The sequence below is a fragment of the Typopeltis vanoorti genome, chromosome 11, assembly GCF_054136105.1.
Source record: "Typopeltis vanoorti isolate ZY-2024b chromosome 11, IOZ_Tvanoo_1.0, whole genome shotgun sequence".
NCBI lineage: Eukaryota > Metazoa > Arthropoda > Arachnida > Uropygi > Thelyphonidae > Typopeltis > Typopeltis vanoorti.
In genome coordinates, this window is record NC_143559.1 from 20,333,016 (window position 1) to 20,352,781 (window position 19,766).

The 19,766-nt window shown below is 35.6% G+C and overlaps 1 protein-coding gene across 1 annotated transcript in view; it reads right to left on the minus strand.

The window, feature by feature from the left end:
* Positions 1-1,014: 1,014 nt before the first annotated feature.
* The window catches only part of LOC150101354 (phospholipid-transporting ATPase ABCA3-like), a 305,741-nt gene continuing 286,989 nt past the window's right edge, over positions 1,015-19,766 (minus strand). The window contains exon 15 of the mRNA XM_090400778.1: positions 1,015-1,117. Coding sequence (XP_090256904.1) covers positions 1,073-1,117 — 45 coding nt within the window. The 3' untranslated portion in view covers positions 1,015-1,072. The remainder of the gene's footprint in view (positions 1,118-19,766) is intronic.

Here is a 19,766-nt window from a genome sequence, read left to right on the forward strand (position 1 = left end):
GATAAAAACAGTGGAGACGTTTACTAAATCTATTGAACAGTGCAGGGGAAGTTTTCCTCTCCATGTTTTAGGCCGATTAGACTGAAATTATCAGAGGACTTTAAACAACGTAAAAAGGAAACACCTGTATTTCAGTTAAGCGTCGAGATCTGTACCGACGAAGAATTGGAACGACGCTTTCTGTCCCCCCCGCGGATTATTTTCTAAGTAGTTCTTCATCATTTAGGTGAAGGCGTTAGTGTGTAAAACTAATGGCTTGCATTAATTTCACACACTGAACAATAGGTGTCTTATTGAATACTCCCATGGAATAAAAGTGTAACTTGAAACACGAGTTAGGGCGAGCGTTGAATTTCAGCTATGATGATTCTTGTAATCTGAATAATCAGCGACTCTACAGTCGAGGCAAAATTTAAGATTGTTGTGGCCGCTAAACAATAACTTTTAAGAGGCTTTCTCTACTCGCTAAATTTTAAGTTATCATTGAGGCGAAGGCCCCCTTAGTGTGAGACTTGAGCTGTAGCTTATTTAGCTTACGTGATTGTTCTCTCAAGAGTTAATGCCGTGACTTTGGATCACAAATCCCGTTTCTGCAGCTGCATACGGTAATATCCAACTACCACACTTTTAAATTATAAGATAGCTGGTTATGTTTGTTTTAAAAGATTTGAAAATATATGAGGTTACTATTCCAAATTCAAAAATTCAGTTTTCTAAGAAAATGTAACTTCTTTGCTTTGTAGCATCATTTGACAGTGCTCCTCATTTTTATAAATGTTACTGTGATGTGAGTTTGGCTTTATTTAAAGACCAATTCCCCTATACTGTGTACACTGTTTAACTGTAATGAAAAAACGGAAATTCCCTCTATTCCTGCATACTTGAGAATATACAACCATTTCATTAATCTGCCTATGGCCTGCATTAGTTTAAGATAATTGTATTTGACTACAGTGTTTAAACTCTTCAATAAATTTAACTCATTCATAAATGAAAACTACATAATTCGCCTTACCTGGGAACCCTAATGAACCTTGCTAATGTGCTACTCCAAAAACAGTTGAAAATATCTTCATGTTCGAGGCAAACTTCCATCCATATATACGTGCGACGGTTCCTGCATTTTGACATACATAGAAGAAGAAAAAAAAAAAAAAGTCGTTCAACCTATAAAAAGTGTAAACGGTAATGAATAATTCTGCACCACCTCAAGAGGGGGGGGGGGAGTACCCACTTTGTTTTGGTGACCTAGAAGTGGTCACTTACCCAAACCACTAGTGATAGTTCTTTGTACTGTATTTTCAAAATATAGGTAATGGTGTCATTATGGCGAGAGGGAGTGAACACAATAAAACCCAAGTCTAGTTGCCGAACATGCTAACAAAAAAAAAAAAAAAAAAAAAAAAGCTTCTCCATCCGGGGGTTTTCTTCTTCTTTTTTTTTTTTTTGATGGAAAAATGTTATTGTCACGTCTTTGAAAGTGTCTCATATATGCGCTCATTACAGTATTATAACAGTAACAAATTACGTGCACATTGAAACAGTTCTACAGTATCAGAGAAAAAGCGTTTGGCATATTTATTAATAATCTCCATGGGGTCAGTAGAAGAGGGAGATCTCATTCAACTAGTAACATATCTACAATACTGAAACTCAGCTCTCTTCCAATTTGTCCATAGACATACACAAATATTCTTTACCTATTCATACTTCCAAAGATAGCCGCACTTTCCTTTCTCTCTTCTCACTCTGAATAATCTACTTTTATTTATAAATTTCTATAAATTAAATTTTTCTTTCAGAAATTTTAGTTTTTTATTAACTTTCATTACGTTTAATTTTATAAAATTCCCTTGAAAAATCAACAATAGAACAGTATGACATGAAAATCTCAATAAATAAAACGAAATCGTAGGCATTTCAAGGTAAAGAAATTAAAAGATGCAAACTAGTCATCCACAACAAAGTAATAGAACATGCGAACAAATTTAAATATCTAGGAAATTACATAAGCCCCCAATGGAGAAATCAACATTGAATATAAAAAGCAAAAATTCCTAGTAGTCATTGGAACTTCGAATAGACATTTAAGTAAACAGATGTCGAGAACAACCCAAATAAAACTATTAAAAATAATAGCAAAAACAATTCTGAAATATGGCAGTGAAACATAGACTTGGGGAGAACAAGATAAAAGACAAGTGAAAGCTCAGAAATGAAGTTCCTAAAACCATTTGCAGGCTATAAATGAATAGACAAGATAAGAAATGAAGAAATAAGAAAACAGTTATCCATAATTAGCATAACAGAAGACATCATAAACCATAGAATGAACTGGAAAAACCATATAGAAAGAATAAATGAGGACAGATGGTCAAATATTACCTGGAAATATAAACTAACAGGACACTGATCAAGAGGAAGACTCAGGAGGAGATGGGCGGAAGACCTTTTAAACCATTGAAAACGTTACAGGCAAACTTGCCTAACACGAGAAGTCAAGAAGAAGAAGAAGAATTTTATAAAATGAATTTTGTATCGAATTATTTTGTCTCAAATTGTAGATGGAGATGCTGATCTAGAAGTTGGTTGCTTTGGAGAGACAGAGAGATGGGGAAAGGAAAGCTATGCAGCGATTAATAAACAACGATACAGTATGTCAAGTGTTGTTTCTGAGAAATTATTTTAGTTGATATACTGTACTCTTAAAAAAAAAAAAAAAAAAAAAAAGTTCTGTTAAGTGCATCAGGATGAAAGCGGAAAGTAATGAGGGAATAATCTTTCCAAAATGAATCCAAAACACAAAGATAATTATTACCACCAGATCCTTTGAACTTTACTTTAGTACAGCAGAGGGTCGCACTTGTTAGCCGTCTCTTCATTGCGTGCTGATGGGCTACCAGTGGAGATTGAACTGTTCACTCGGTCTACAAAAGTTTGATAGGGCTGAAACGGTCTCGCCTACTCCCTATACGAGATTAAAAGGAGTTACCTGATTTTTTTTTTTTGATGATGTATAATAGTAATAAATCTGGATGAAATGTGATTACTCCGAAATCCTCAAAAGAACTTCGATGTCAGTTTATTTATTATTATATTTTTTAAGTCTTCCACGAAACATAAATACGTCATAATCTTCAATAAACCCACTTGTTCTTTGTTTTATTACATATGCATCTTAACTTCTCCAAACTCAGCAATTGTTTCCGTGTACTTTGCAAAAATGTGAAAATAGTCCATCACATCGTTAAGAAAGAAATGCATTGATATCACCATTATTCTTGCTGTCATTACGTCATAAGCCCATGCAATTTTTTCGTAACATTTCCCCCACTGCATAATACTGCGAATGTTATATATACTGTATATATATAAATATATATATACAATTCTGTATAATAAATATTAAGTGCGCTAATTGCCACTGCACATTCTGTGTCCAGCTGTATACGTTAGAATAAATGTTGACTGGAGTCCAAGGACTCACAGCAGGAGAGCACTGAACACGACACAAACCCTCTTCACTATGATCCACGATACGTTATCTGCTCTCTCATCCCCCCCCCCACCCATACTAATAGTATTTTTGCCTGTTTTGTTCTCTGGCTGATTCGCGAGCTTCCGGGAGGAAAGCCCTGCTATCCCTGTATGAGATCTACTAACTCCTCTTCAGCTGAAAAAATCCACATAAAGATTTGACGAGTCTAATTTAGATCTTTTCAGATCGAAGGGCTAGCCATTGTTCCCTGCACTCCAGGGGTATTTTAAAGATGGTAGTATCATTATCATCATTTATCTGCGATAACAATTCCAGGGTGGACATGTTCCAGTTAGATTTACTATTTCGTTGTAACTTCTGCAGCAACGTTCGTGATCTTAAGAGCAACTGAATGACGAATAGATTTGCGGGAATATGTCGAAAAAAAGTTTCCCCATATCACTTGAAGTTAGTTCTCATCTACTGCCTAGTTACCATTTCCTTTCGTCCAATTTCTGACAGCCGTTCATCTTATGCTAATACGATATAACTTGAATACAAAAGCTAAAAACTATTTAGATTAAACTTGTACATATTTGGTCTGATGTATTACAATAAATAACTTTTATTATTAAAAGACCAGAAGATAAATGATAAAATATATATACAAAGAGCCAACAAGTTTCACTAGCCACTGTCTAGCATTTTCAAGGCTGAACTGGTGTGAAAATAAATGCATTGAGTTACATTTCAAAAAAAAACTATTTAGATTGGTACCAGTTTGATATTCATAACAATACTGAATAGTTTTCTTTGTTTCCGAAGTATATTCATCAACTTATCGGTAGTAATGCTCGAACAACTCTTGCTTCACAGTAAATTATTCTTGTTTTCATTTGCAATTTACAACGAAGCTCAAGAACAAAAGTGCCAGTGAATTAATTTCACGACTTCCTGAAAAAAAAAAAAAAAAAATATATATATATATATATACATCTATTTTTTTTTTTTCATTATTGGTAAATTCGTTCACAGTGCTAAGTTATGACATTGTCAAACGCATTCATTACATAAGTATGAAAATGTTTCCAGTGAAACAGTTCTGCAGTAATGTTATCACAGCAATTGAACTCAGAACTTTTTTTTTTTTTTTAAGTTAAGGGATATTACATCCCATATCGTTTCTTAGCCGAATAAGAAACTCAGAGTTTCATGCCGAATATAGTAGAAACTATATAAAGTTCGGCGATTCCAAGCGTAAGCAAATACCTGGATACTGCAGCAACTGACCCTAAAGGTAGTGCAAGCTGAGGCAACTCATGTCTAAGTATTTGCTTACTCTTGGAATCGCCGAACTTTATATAGTTTCTACTATATTCGGCATGAAACTCTTTGAGTTTCCTATTCGGCTAAGAAACGATATGGGATGTAATATCCCGTAACTTAAACAAGTCATTTGTCGCCGAATTGAAGCCTTTGGCTCTTCATATACCTAATTTTTTTTTTTTTTTTTTTTTTTTTTTTGCGGGGAGACATGTACTGTTGGTTCAGTTCATTTATTGCCATTCGTAATGTATAATTTTGAATCATTTCATAGCATTCTGCTTAGTCTAGTACGTGTGTAAGAACTTCTACCGAATCAATATATGCCATATACTGTTGCAAAACAACTGGAAAAAATCGTGAAGTTACTTCACATGCGTCCTTCCCTGTTTTAAGCCGGGATAAATTATGGATGAAAATCGGATTTTAATGAAGTAGCTAAATCAGCTCATCAACTCACTTGGTTGTTGAAAAATACCTTGACGAGCAGAGAAAAACAAGTTATTGTACCTCTGTACCGAGCCCTGATAAGACCTCATCTCGACTACTGTGCCCAGATTTGGTCACCTCGGTTCCTTCTTGATGGGGAGGAGGTTGAGAGGATCCAGAGGCGAGTGACTAAGATGATAGCAGGTCTATGGAATGAACCATATGAGAACAGGTTGAAGATTTGTGGGTTGCAGAAACTAGTTGATAGGCGAAAAAGGGGAGATATGATTGAGACATTCAAATTGCTAAAAGGATTCTATAGGATTAATTCAGATGATATTTTTGAGATCAGGACTGGTGGTGGGAGAACTAGGGGACACCCATAGAAGCTGGTTAAAAAAGTTGCAGGAGCGTGGTTAGCAGGGGTGTTAGAGCTGGGTTCTTTACTTTTAGAGTGGTAAATGAGTGGAATAAGCTGCCAGAGTCTGTTGTGGGTGCTATGACAGTGAGCGAGTTCAAGGCAAGGTATGATAGACACTGTGAGAATGTTGAACAGCTGTGTGAACATGATGTTTAGGGCCTCCCTCGATGAGTCTAAGGACTCCTGGAGTAGCCCGTGGTAATAATAATAATCCAGGAATTCTGCTCTAGAAATCAAACAAGGAACTTTTCTGATTCCTCCACTTAGCAGTGGTAGTAGTCTAACATCCAGCGATGAAATTCATTTGACAACCAAAGTTTCGAACCTGTTTATCCTTGATAAAAAAGAAAATAATAATAATAATAAAATAAATAAATAAAAAATACCAGGAAAACAACTGCTCTACTTCTTGTCTAGAAATTCAGAACTGATCAATTTCTTATGCTGCTTATTCTTTATTTATATATATATGAAGCCATCCTTTAGTGATATTACATTGTGACAGAAGAAGCGGAGGAGATGGACATCCATGTCCCGAAAACGAAATGTAATGAAGGTTTAATTCACCTACTCTTGTGTGTTACGTCACGAGTAACAGAGATGCACAGTTTCGTCTGAGGTTTAACTTCAAACGAAAATTTGTGAATTTCTGTTACTCATGTTTGCAAGAACTACAAGGCAGACACGTTTGTGTTTGCCTTGTACTTCTGCAGTACAATACTCACTTCATCCCAGTGCCGTACTGTTTAGCTTCGCGATGGATTAGAAGGCTGAAGTATCTCCCCCCCCCTCTATTTAATTCACTTATCAGTAGTGTGTCAGTGAAAGAGGTAATGTATGACCAAATTTCTTGACTCCCATTTTCAAAATGTTATAAAACTATAGTATTTTAAACCATTAGTACCACAGATAGGCTAAGATTTTTGTAATGTTTTATTTATTTATTTTTGTATTTATTTAATTTTTACATAATCCGGAAATCCTTCTCTAACGACCCACATGGGCCATTTTGCTGACCACTGGCCAACGAGGCTAGCAGCTGTAAGCAATTCAACTGAAATATCTTCACAAAAAAAAACTCCATTTCATCCGAATTCTCAGATTGTTTTCTCTCTTTAAGTTACAAACTGTTTCGAGATCTTGTGAAAAATCATCAATTTCTGATATGTGCCTTTAAGGGATGTACAGGATACTATGATAGGATTACATAATTACTTTGTAGTTTCTGTAATTACTTTCTGTCAACAATCATCCAAAGTAATATGTTATCGTATTCTAAAATGTCACGTTCCTTTCAATATTATTCTGATGCCACTAATATCGTCTGATCATCTGTTTTATTCTTAACTCAACTCAGGTCAATAAAGGTAAAATTAATTTAAATGTTATCTTGTATCCTGTTAGTTTGGTGTTCCAGTTTATTTCTCTCTTATTCCACATAAATTTATTCATCTGGTTTCTCACCATACTAGCTCTTATTTTATTTTCTAAATTTAATTTATTATCTTTATTGAACATTGTGCCTAAATTAGCTGACATGTTTGACTTGTTCTATAAATTGTCCATTTGGAATGCAGTTTAGACTCTAGCCTATTTTCACTTCTTCTTCTTTTTTTTTTTTTTGTCATTTTATTGCTGATTTTCGTGTAAATTTATTAAAACTGCTATTCACTTCAATTAAAACGTTCTGAAGAGACCCTGGACAAGAAATGCAACTGATACGCAGTACTTGCAGAATGATTTGATTAGGCTGGAGTTGTGGGCATGTGAAAATAGCTATCAGTTCAATATTAATAATTGTAAAGTCATAATTCGGTGTGATGAGATAATCAATGCCATATTATATTGGTGGGATTATGCTAGAAGAAACTGATCAGGCTAAGAATCTTGAAGTTTTAGTAGATAGGAAGTTGAAGTTCAAGGACCATATAACAAAGAATGCAAATATAACTGGGAGGATAATTGCAATGCTGAAACGAACTTTGACGTAAAGAATGAAGTCATTTTGCCTCTTTACAAGGCCTTGATAAGACTTTACTTGGACTATTATGCGCAGGTCTGGTTTCCGTTGTGATTCTGACACAGTGGAAAGAGTGCAAAGGAGAGTGTTGAAAATGATATCAGGATTGCGGAGTACTGATTATGAAGACAGATGAGAATTTGTAGACTGCAGCACTAACAAACAGAATAAAGAAGAGTGATGTAGTTCAGACTTACAAACATTTGAAAGCGTCATACAGGATTTCAGTAGATGGAATTTTTCATGGAGGGTGGGGAAAGGACGAGAAGGCATCCTTGAAAGTTGAAAATGAATGGTGCGTGATTGGGATGAATTGTCATTGGATGTTTTGTGCGCAAGTAGGATGAATGAATTGCAGTCTAGTATGACAACTGATTGTAGCATGTGGCCTCCCTCAATGAGTCCTTGATTCCCTGGAGACATCCACAGAGGGAGACAAACGGGGCACTTTCCTCCGCCTGTGATCGAGTAAAAAATTTCACAAATTATAATCGTAAAAGCGATTGAGATATGTAACTATATACCCTCGAGCATGGGACGCTTTTTCTGTCTTAAAATTTATTACATACAGAAATATAGGTGCAATTATCCTGGAATCACATCTGAAGACTTTTATCGGCAATCAATATTTATCCCATACTTAGAATCTTTAATTTCATTCTTCTTAAAATCAAGATTTTCCTCCGATAACCAAACAGCATTTTCAGTTTCATCCCAAGAATATTCTAAAAGTATATAAAAGAAAGTTGCAATACAAAGTCAAAAGAGTAAGTGAAAAATAAAATACAATTTACAATATTTATCTCAATATTTTCCTTCGACTGATATTCTCTAATCTTTACCAGATGTTTTGGAACATTGCGACTATTTCCCTTCTATTAATTTGGCAATAACTATTGGTATGACATTACCTGTCACGACCTGTACCACTGAAAGAGATTTTAGCATCTTGAGACCTATGAAAACATGGTTAAGGTCCACTATCTCAGAGACGCATTTATCAGGTTTATGTATGATTAGTGTGCACAGGAAGAAACCGGAAGAGGTAAAGAAGAAATTTATTGAAAATGTCATCAATAGGTTTGCAAGCCATAGACGGAGAATTCAATTCTTATACGATACGTGATTATTGAAATTATCTATATTATATATATATTAATTCTTGTTTCCTTCTTCATGTTTTAAATTTATATACATTATATATGTGTTTTTGTATTGATGCAATACTGTATTCTGTAATCTACTTCTGAAAAAAACAAAAAAATTAAAAAATTAAATAAAAATTTATTGATGTATTATTTGTCTCCAAGCTCCCCCCCCCCCCCCTTTGGAAAATTTTCTGCTGACGCCCATGCCTGGAGGTCTCTCTTAATAATAATTATAATATGTAGGAATATAAAGTCTTTCGCATCAAGATATGAGTTCAGTATACCTGATTTTGACGGTTTAATGCTATTTACTTTCATAATATGGTTCATACAGATAGATAACAATGGAGATAGTGTACAGTCTTGACTCATACATGATTGTGCAACCATCTGTACATCCTTTAATTCTAACCACTGATTTACAATTTAAGTACTCGTACAGGTTATAGTGAACCCTACTTTTACTACCTAACTGGATCATGGGAAACTGTCGTTAAGCAAGCTGTCGTATATCGAACTCTATTTTCCCATTGCTTTAATGTCATTAATTTGGGTTACGTTTTGGGAAATACAGTTTGAACTCACAGATGAGTGAGAGGTGAACAGTAGCGAAACGACTGACGCTGCATCAGGGGCGCGCCGGCCATATGTGCAACAATGTGTGCGACGCACACAGGCGCCAAAGAGAAAGAAATACTTTAAAAAAAAAACGTTTTTTAAAGTCATTTTTTTTATTGGAGGGGGAGGGGCGCAAACTAAAGTTTTTCACACAGGCGCCGGACACTACTGGCGCGCCCCTCCGCTGCATGATAATACACTGCACATTGTGCGTGAAACCGGAAACAGTTTCTCGCAATATCCACCACAGTGCTTGAATAATTGTCGTACCTGGCACTGGAGGACTTTATTTTGTTTCTGAAATTGAAAACGAAATTCAAAGGATGCTGATTTCACTCGGTGAAGGTCATCCAGAAGAGACTGACTGCAGAGCTCAACGCTATCTTTAGACACCTATTAACGGTATTTCGAAAATTTGTGTGTGAACGACGTAAACGTTAACTTGAAATTCTTCGTGTAGTCTACTCTTATTTTTGTAGAATTTTTTTCTCATTATTTAATGGACATACTACTTCAAACTTATTAATATACTGTAGTTGATCTATACACGCATTATATACATGCATTATATATACATATATTATATACATGATCTATACATGCGTGAAGCGGCTAAGGAATTATCAGTGCCCTTGACCATGTTGTTTAATCTGAGTCTCGAGTCTAGTTTAGTCCCGAAGGCGTGGAAAGAGGGGAAAATAGTTTCACTGCATAAAGGAGGATCCAAGACTATGGTGGCAAATTACCGACCGATCAGCATATCAGGAGTCGTCAAGGTCTTGGAGAAAGTAGTCAAGGGAAAAATACAGGAATGGATTAATGAAAATGAGATACTGTACAGGGGACAACATGGCTTTGTGAAGGGTAGATCATGTCTCAGTAACTTGCTCAAGTTTTATAACAGGGTGACGGCTGAACTGGATAAGGGAAATGGGTTTACAGTGATACTGCTGGACCTGGCAAAGGCGTTTGACAGGATACCACATGGAATTCTAATCCGTCAACTACAACATATGGGAATGGATATAGGGTTGGTGAGGTGGGTGGTTGATGGAGAGATATCAAAGAGTAGTTTATTCAGGAGTTGAGTCCAAAAGACGGCCTGTGACTAGTGGTGTGCCGCAGGGTTCTGTTCTTGGACCACTGCTGTTTAATCTGTTCATTAACAATATAGGGAAGGATCTAAGTGGAAGAGTTCATTTGTTCGCTGATGATGCAAAGTTGGGTAGGGCGATAGTGAATGCAGAAGATGTCAAAGTCTTGCAGGATGACTTAGACAGATTGGAGTTCTGGGCTAAGGAGAATGGATGTCATTTTAATGTGGCAAAATGCAAGGTTATGCATTTTGGGGTGAAAAGATTAGCAGCAGTATACCACATTGGTGGAACTGTACTCCAAGAGATTGATGAGGCCAGGGACTTGGGAGTGTTGGTGGATAGGGAGATGAAGTTTAGGGGGCACATTGCAAAAGTAGCTAAATCAGCTCATCAACTCACTTGGTTGTTAAAAAATACCTTGACGAGCAGAGACAAGCAAGTTATCGTACCTCTGTACCGAGCCCTGATAAGACCTCATCTCGACTACTGTGCCCAGATTTGGTCACCTAGGTTCCTTCTTGATGGGGGAGGAGGTGGAGAGGATCCAGAGGCGAGTGACTAAGATGATAGCAGGTCTATGGAATGAACCATATGAGAACAGGTTGAAGATTTGTGGGTTGCAGAAACTAGTTGATAAGCAGAAAAGGGGAGATATGATTGAGACATTTAAATTGCTAAAAGAATTCTATAGGATTAATTCAGAGGATATTTTTGAGATCAGGACTGGTGGTGGGAGAACTAGGGGACACCTATGGAAGCTGGGCAAGAGTGTGGTTAGCAGGGATGTTAGAGCTGGGTTCTTTACTTTTAGAGTGGCAAATGAGTTGAATAAGCTGCCAGAGTCTGTTGCGGGTGCTATGACAGTGAGCGAGTTCAAGGCAAGGTATGATAGATACTGTGAGAATGTCGAATAGTTGTGTGGACATGATGTTTAGGGCCTCCCTCGATCAGTCTAAGGACTCCCTGGAGTAGCCCGAAATAATAATAATATTAAGAAGGTAACTATGAAATGCTGACATAAAAAGCCAAGATATATTCATAGAATGTCACATGGTATCAAATGAAGTATATAGACAGAATACATTCTTAAATAAAGCAACTAGTAAACGTCCATTACGAGCTCATAATGCGAATACATTCTCTTCCATTTATTTAGGCCGGTTCCCATTTTGATGCAAGCCAGTTCCTAAGAAAGTTAAATATCCGTTTCAAAGAGAGCTGTTAATTCTAAGAAGATGCTGGGACTGCACTCTTCGTTGGAATGACAGAATGAGAAGCGGAATGGTGAGCCCATTTTTAATTAATCTTAAAACTGTTTCAGTTATACAGTGTTATTCAAAATGAAGGCGTAGATTGTACTTGTTTGCGAAATTTTTATTCCTACCGATACAAACACGTGTAATACATCACTTGATAGGAAAACTACGAGAGTGTACTTTTCTCCACTTCAGTCAATTTAAGAAAGAACCTCCTTGTCATAAGCATATTTGCTCATAGTACAAAATATTTCAAGAAGGGGGATACATCTGTAAAGGGAGAAATCCAGGTCCACCTGTTTCCGAAGTTAATATTGAAAGAATTCGACAAACATTCGTACGCAGCCCAAGAAAATCCACAGGCCGCGCAAGCTAGGAATTAGAAATTCCTCAAACAACGGCATGTTGTGTCTCGGAAAACGATTGCGTATGAAAGGCAACAAGTTGCAGTTAATGCAGGCACCACCCTAAGGACAAACAAAAAAGGTTACTTTTGCGTAAAAAAGTTGGATTACATGGAGAACGATGCCTTCACAGCATGATTCATTTTTTCTGATGAATGAACTTTTCGCTTAAGTGGGATGAAGTGAATCGTCATGATGTGAGAATGTGGAACATCCACGTGCAAACATTGAACATTTAAGAAACTCACTAAAAGTTAACGCGTTTTGTGCCATTTATCGCTGGAAAATGTTCTTTGTTGAAGCATCCGTAACCGGGATGTCATACTTTGATATGTTACAAATCTGGTTGTTCCCTCAACTCAAAGATGACTCCGCTGACTTAATTTCCATACAAGATGAGGCGCCACCTCACTTTCACTGTAATTATCTCAACGCAACTCTTCCTAGCACAGGATCAACTGAGACAGATGATCTTGTGCTGTGCAAGTGGCCACCCTGTTTTAACCCTTGCAATTTTTATCTTTGACGATGCATTAAAGATAAAGTTTATGTTCACTCTTACCGACCACATTGCAGAAATTTCGGCAGTGAATTCAGTAACTGTCAACCAGTTACAAAGAGTCTTTCAAAAAAACGGACTGTCGTTTTGAGGAGGTGCATACATAGAATTGAACATCTTGCAGTTTTCCTGTCAGATGACATATAACTCTTGTTTATAATGCTGGTAATAAAGAATTCATAAGCAGATACAATCCGCTCCTTTATTTTGAATAACCCTTTATACTACATTCAGTACTGGCTGTAAGAAATGCGGGATCCTACTTTAAGATATTTAAGTATGAGAAATATGTGATATTAAACAGTGTTAAAATTTAATATATTAATTAAATATCATATATCATAGAATTATTAATATAGGTTATTAACAATGAAATATATGTTTACACATAATGATATGTATATCCACAACTATTGGTGGAATCTTGGTCGCATAAAGCATTAACGACGGTAGATTATGTGCTCGAAATCGGCACTTTGTCTTTGAAGACCGGTTTTGTAGCGCATGCGAAGGTTCTCTGTCATCTTGGAGAACAAAGGCTGTGACATCTTCTGGACATATGTAATTTTTTACCTTAGTTCTTCAAGGTTTGAAAACGGGTCAGTACCCAATTCCTTCAACATATCCCAAACGAAAGAATCAAGTTATGTGAGATCACGTGTTGCTGTTAAATACTGACCCACCTGAATGATGTACGAGAAGGCACCCAGCTCCTTAAGGATTCTTTGTAGTGACCACCTTAGTATCCCAAGTTTTACCGCTGTTCGGCGTTGAATGCGTTTCGGAGACTGTAACACTTGCTCCAGCACAGGCCAGTGATTCTCATTTGTGTTAACAGTTCGTAGTCTCCCCGAATGTTCTTTGCATTGCGACAGAACACTCCCGGTACTTCGGAACCTCTCGACTAAAGTAATGATGACACTATTGCTTGGAGCAAGCTTGCAGAAACGACGAACAAGCTGCTCACAAACATGTCGTAGGCTTGAACCATTTGTTCTACCAACTTCGTATGAACGAAAATAATGCCCAACAAAAACGTCTTTTCTTCCAACGTCAACATCATTCTTACAGCTAAACGTAATGTCGTAGACTACACGTGCTCTTCTATTAATTTGCATGCAGTTGAACGGCCTATCTCATAGCGCGTGTAGAAAGGGGATGTGGAAGGTTCAGTATTTTTTTTGCGCCATACCTATAGTACGTTTACAAATATTATTATTTTTTTTTAAAAAATGTTTGAAAATTTTTGTTTACAAAATAAAGCATGAATTAGTTCCAAAAAAATATTAAAATTATTATTATTATACAAGTAAAGGAAATTTTCTTGCTTTTTTTATTTTATTTTATTTTTTTGTTCAGCAAAATATCAAATATTAAATTTCTTGTAACATATAACGTGGATTTAAATAGGGCCCCAAGGTCGATCCTGACTGCATTGAAATGATTAGAATAAGTTTTACAGCCCATATAATGATTTCAACTAACTGCTGTTCCTTGAACTTTACATGCATATAATCCCCCCCCCCTCCTCTCTCTCTCTCTCTCTAGAATTGACTGACTGCTATGTTTTTCCACACTTAACACCCGGAATTAGTCTAGACTCAAGGTGGACAGGCTGGTTTTTCAAGTTCACTGTCCTGCAGTTACACGGAAAGTCGAAGAGAAGTGGGAAGGACGTTTGTGTGCGTGTAATCTTATTTTCCAGGTGAATCACTTCCGCTTTGGTTTCGCTCTGTGCATAACGACCTATAAACATGCTGTCACGCTGACCTCTTTGGAAAATCCAAGTAGTATGATAACAAAAGAAACTAATAATAGAAAACCAGGTCTAATATGATATGCTGAATTTAAAATTTTAGACTATATTAGTCGATTTTATAGTTCTGAAAAGCGTCGAGACTAATATAGTCGATACTATTCACAAAAAGATAAAAATTATTTGACCCCGAAAACTATACAAAAGTATTAATTAATTATTTATTTAATTGGAAGCTTACTCGGAAGATGACATTATTAATCAATCTAATAGGGAATAATAATGCTTAAATGTGAAATTGGTATTTCTTAAAATTTAAAGTTAACCAAGTTTTTTTTAAAAAAATAAAAATACGTAAACATAGCACATGAATAAAAAATAATTATAAAATGTGTGTGCCATTGTGTAACCAGGGGTGGGAGTGCTAGCAACAAAAAATTAACATTTTGAAAAAAATATATAAGAAAATATATATGTAATTAACTCTAGCTTAAAGCTGTTATTAACATCGCATTAATTATTCATACTATTTTGCAGCTTCCGTGTTTAGGGTCGCCGCTAGCCCTACGGCGCCTTCGTTCGAATTATTAAAAAGACGCCCTTCCCTCCAGGTAATTTTTTTAAAGTTACTATAATATTTATTTCTTAGTAATAAAAAATAACACACATAAAATCATTTTGTCATACAAAATATCAAGCACAAAAGAATAGAAAATTCGAATTTTTAGTCACAATAATTAGGATCTCAAAGTTACTGTGATATCGACTAATTTGTTATAAAATAGTTACATGCTTTGATTTCATGAAAACAAAATTCCTTATGACAATTTCAATACTTATATTTGACACTTCTTGTTACATTGTAGAACGAAGTAGTTTAAATATATTTTCATTTTGAGAAGGTATGTTCTAAACTGCAACCGATATTGGCAAAGTTAAATATATCTTTAGAGACTATCGAATACATTCGGAGATGTATTCGATAAATTATTGCTGCAGATATATTGTACAATATTTCAACGGGAGATATGCTAGATTTCAGAAAACAACTTAAGATTTTTAGTTCCCCATACGTCGATGTCCCGTTATTATTATTCCTATCTACACACCAGCCACTGAATTAGAAACTTTTGTGCAGATATACGTAAACGTCACTTACGCAGCCTATAATGCAAAATACTTGGTCATATGTGTCACCTCGTGCTCCATGCAACTAAGAATGCAACTGGGCAGTAAATGTCAATTGTGTTGATCGCAATGAGAAAAGCAAAGGATCTTTCGGAGTTTGATAAAGGGCATTTTTCTGGGTGCCCATCTGTCTGGAGCCATGATTATTTTGAAAACAGCAGAGCTGACTGGTTTCTCAAAAGTTTAGATATTATAGTGTTTAATCAGGGGAAAAATAACCTGCATTGCGATCTCTTTCCTGCTAAACTGTCAGAAACGAGATCGCAGTCGCCTGAGAAGGCTTGTGCGGACAAACAGAACTTCCTGTTGTAAAATTTGACCAAGGCATTTAATCACCGAACTATGTGCAGGAAATCGAAAAGGATCGGTATTGGCAGTCATATAAGGAAACTACTGATTTCTGCGAAGAGCCAGAAAGTTTGTCTACGGTGGTGTGAGGAACACCGTGACTGGACACTGAAAAGAATGTGGTCCAACGAGTCACGGTACACCTTGTTCTTTTCTGATAGTAGGCAGAGAGTTTGGTGGGAGTCTAATGAAGATGAACCCAGCTTGCCTTGTAAACACAAATCGATCTTCTGGAGGTGGTGGTGTAATAGTGTGGAGCATGTTCTGTTGGCATGGAAGAGGTTACCTGCTATTGCTGGAATGTCGGGTGTCCTCCAAGGAATATCTGAACATTGTTGCTAATCAAAGTCTTCTTCCGTCAAATCTGATCCAGATAATGGAATGTTTTGTGAACGCCTGGTATGTTGTAGACGTAGATGCAATCTAGCACTTTATGGAATCTGTGCTAAACCACATATCTACTGTAATTCGGGCAAATGAGGCCCAACACGGCAATAAATAAAATTTTCTAATTCAATGGCCGGTATGTATATCTTCATCAGTCAGTTTCGTTTTAAATTTTTACATAGTTCACAGTCATTGTAATTCTTCAAATGACATGTCATCTAGAACACTGGAAAGGCCATGATATTCTGTCAACATCGTACACCTTTCTTTTAAAGATAATATTGTTGCATCTAATATTTAAAAAAAATCAATTTTAAAAGTTTGGATCTTAATGGAATGATCGTAAAGTTTACAGACGAAATTTCTTCTTTATCCTTTTCTTTTTCTATGTTGGAGAAGTTAGTGTCAATGTCAATACTGCAGTTTGTTTAGCATCAATAATATATTTTTCGTAAACATTACTTCGATGCTTTCAATGGTATGCAATTGAATTTTGGTTCCTGGATCACGTTGCGTATCACTTTTATTTAAATCAATGCTTTCCAGAATCTTTATCATTATCAACAACAATTTCTAAAAGGGTATTGCATACCTGCCTCTAATTGAGGTTTTTTTTTTTTTTTTTTTTTTTCTGATGTCGAATTCCTAATGTCAGACTGATGGTTTCAAATGCATATTTGGTAAATAAATTTGCATCACACTTCGATGTTTCGTTGAAGCCAAAAAGTAGTGAATAGCTATTGAACGATATAAAAAAAAATTGTGGTGTCAAAAGACATTTTTGATACCATTGAATGAATCACTTTGAACCACTTTTCTGTTGCAATCTGTTCAGTTTTCCACATATATTATTATTTACTCTTTTATTTTATTTTTTTGTCTATACTCAATTTTTGTAACTAGTCTGATAAAAATGTGCATAATCATTCTTTCATCGTGTCATCTACTGGAACTCCCCCCCCCCAAAAAAAATTGACATATAGAAAGATTTTTTTTATAAATCTGTCTGTTCTATATTTCTTTCATGGGCACTTATATCCAGCATAATAAAGTAATCTTTAGCAATTTTTTTCCTTACTCAATGTGATTTCATTTATCGCATCTGCTAAAATTTTATTTGGTTTTACATTTCATCCGCCGGCCTGGTTGTCCGAGTGGTTAGCGTATCCACTCCTAAGCCAAGAGGCTGCAGGTTCGAATCCCGCCTAGGCATGAATGTTTGTAATTGACTTTCAACTAAACACATTCATTCGTACAAGTGAATAAACACTCTCCCAAGATGGACTAGATCACCATGAGAGAAGTAGACCCAACCCTCCCGCAATGGGAGAGGCCTTCACCCTGTAGTGGGTAGAAAACAGGCTGAACATCATCGTCATCACATTTCATCCTCTCAATAATATCCATTATTCTTTATCCATTATTTGTCGATATCCGTATTCTGCTTAAATGTCCTGCCATAATGTTCTTAGATTTTGTGATGGTTTCTGCTACACGAAGAAATTTCAATATTTCATGCTCATGAAGGTGCTTGGTTGAGCTCATTGCTTTGCCAAAAACTGAATCGTGTATATTATGCGTTCAATGGCGCAACAACATTTTCCCTTCATTTATAGCCTTTTTTTCTGTAAAACTGATAATTTTTTTCCCTCTCGAAATCAGATTTCAGTTTTGAATATTTAACGCTATTATTAATGTGCATTTTCACTTTCTTCATGTTAATAACAATCTGTGAGAAATGTTGCCAACTTTTGCACTTATTCTTCAGTTGATTTTTCCGTCCCTAAAGAGTTTGCAGTGTGGACAAAATGCAGAATCCTTAGAGTAGAATAAAGTAAACAGGATCGAATGATTTTTTTTTTCAGTATTTGAAGGAATTCTCGTGTAAGAAGTTCCCGAAAACTTCCTACCCGTACTGTTTTGAAAAGTTAAAATTTCTTAACTGAAGCGGATAATTTTCCACTAAGGTATCCTGTTATTTAATACTGAATCACATGACCATATACTTTTGCCGGCAAAAAGTGCATTCAATTTAATTGATTCGTATTTTTTTATTTATTTATTTTTAATCTTCCAGTGACGTATGTATTTTAAATTCTGTTGAAACCAGTAGCCCTGAAGTTTATTAACATTTTGACCATCCAAATAATTTTATTCTTCCTACATCTAGGGAGAAATAATATAATAGCTTGGTATTTTATCTTAGAATTTGTAACATTTTAAAATAATATGTATGGTACAAGCTGCTAAATTTGGGACTTTCAGTACTAATTAATTTAAGTACTGAAAGTCCCATAACCACAAATCAAAACTTCTATAGCAGTAGTGTTCAACCTTTTTTACTACGCGAGCTACTTTTCTATAAAAAGTTATTCGGCGATCTACTCTCTTATATAGATCACGTTGCCCCAACCTGATGATATCTGATTACACACAAATAAACAACTAAAAACTTTGTGTATTTAAAAATTTATTTATCACTTTTAATTATTTTAATACAAAATATATATATATATATATATATATATATATATATATATATATATATATATTGGAATAAAATATTTATTTCTCTATTTTGGAAAACCAAAGTTAGAAAAAAGAACAGATTGATTACAGGAAATGCTGTTGATTAAAAAAAAAAATTAATGTGAAATTTGGCATTTTTTGGACCTCGCAATATTTTCATAGTCAAGTTGATATGAAGAAGTGGCCAATCGCAGACAATCATCCAAATGATCATTTGTAATTTGGTTTCTTAATGTATTTTTTTATGACGGTCATATTTGTAAAAGCGGATTCTGACAAGTATATCGGTCCGAAACATGACAGAATTTTTCGCGCAATATCAGTTAATATTGCACAAAATGAATTTTTCATGTGCATACTTTAAGTGTATTGCTATTGTTTATTTGATAAAACAATAGCAATATATTTAATAAATGCCGAAAAAATATCTTCTCCCCTATCCTTCCTAATAATTTTCAAAAGTTCTTTACTTAAATAATCTTGAAATACCATTAACTGAGCAATGTCGGTGAAGTCATTTGATTCATCAAATTGTAATGAAAACGCAACACAGTGAATGTCTGACCTTAACCTGGCCTGAAATCTTGTCTGCGGCCTAGAAGTAGTCTCTCTAGCGACGTCTAGAACCGAGAAGCTCCTTTCTGGAAGCGGGAAATCCTCAAGCAACGTGGACCGGGCGGCCTCCTCTCTGACAATTCTGGAACCGGGACCCCTTCTGCTTGCTTCAGTCCCTTTTTATTTAGGCCTCCTCTGAGACCTCGCATGAAGTTTGGCAACCCCCCAAAGAATCGGTATGAGTCTTTCA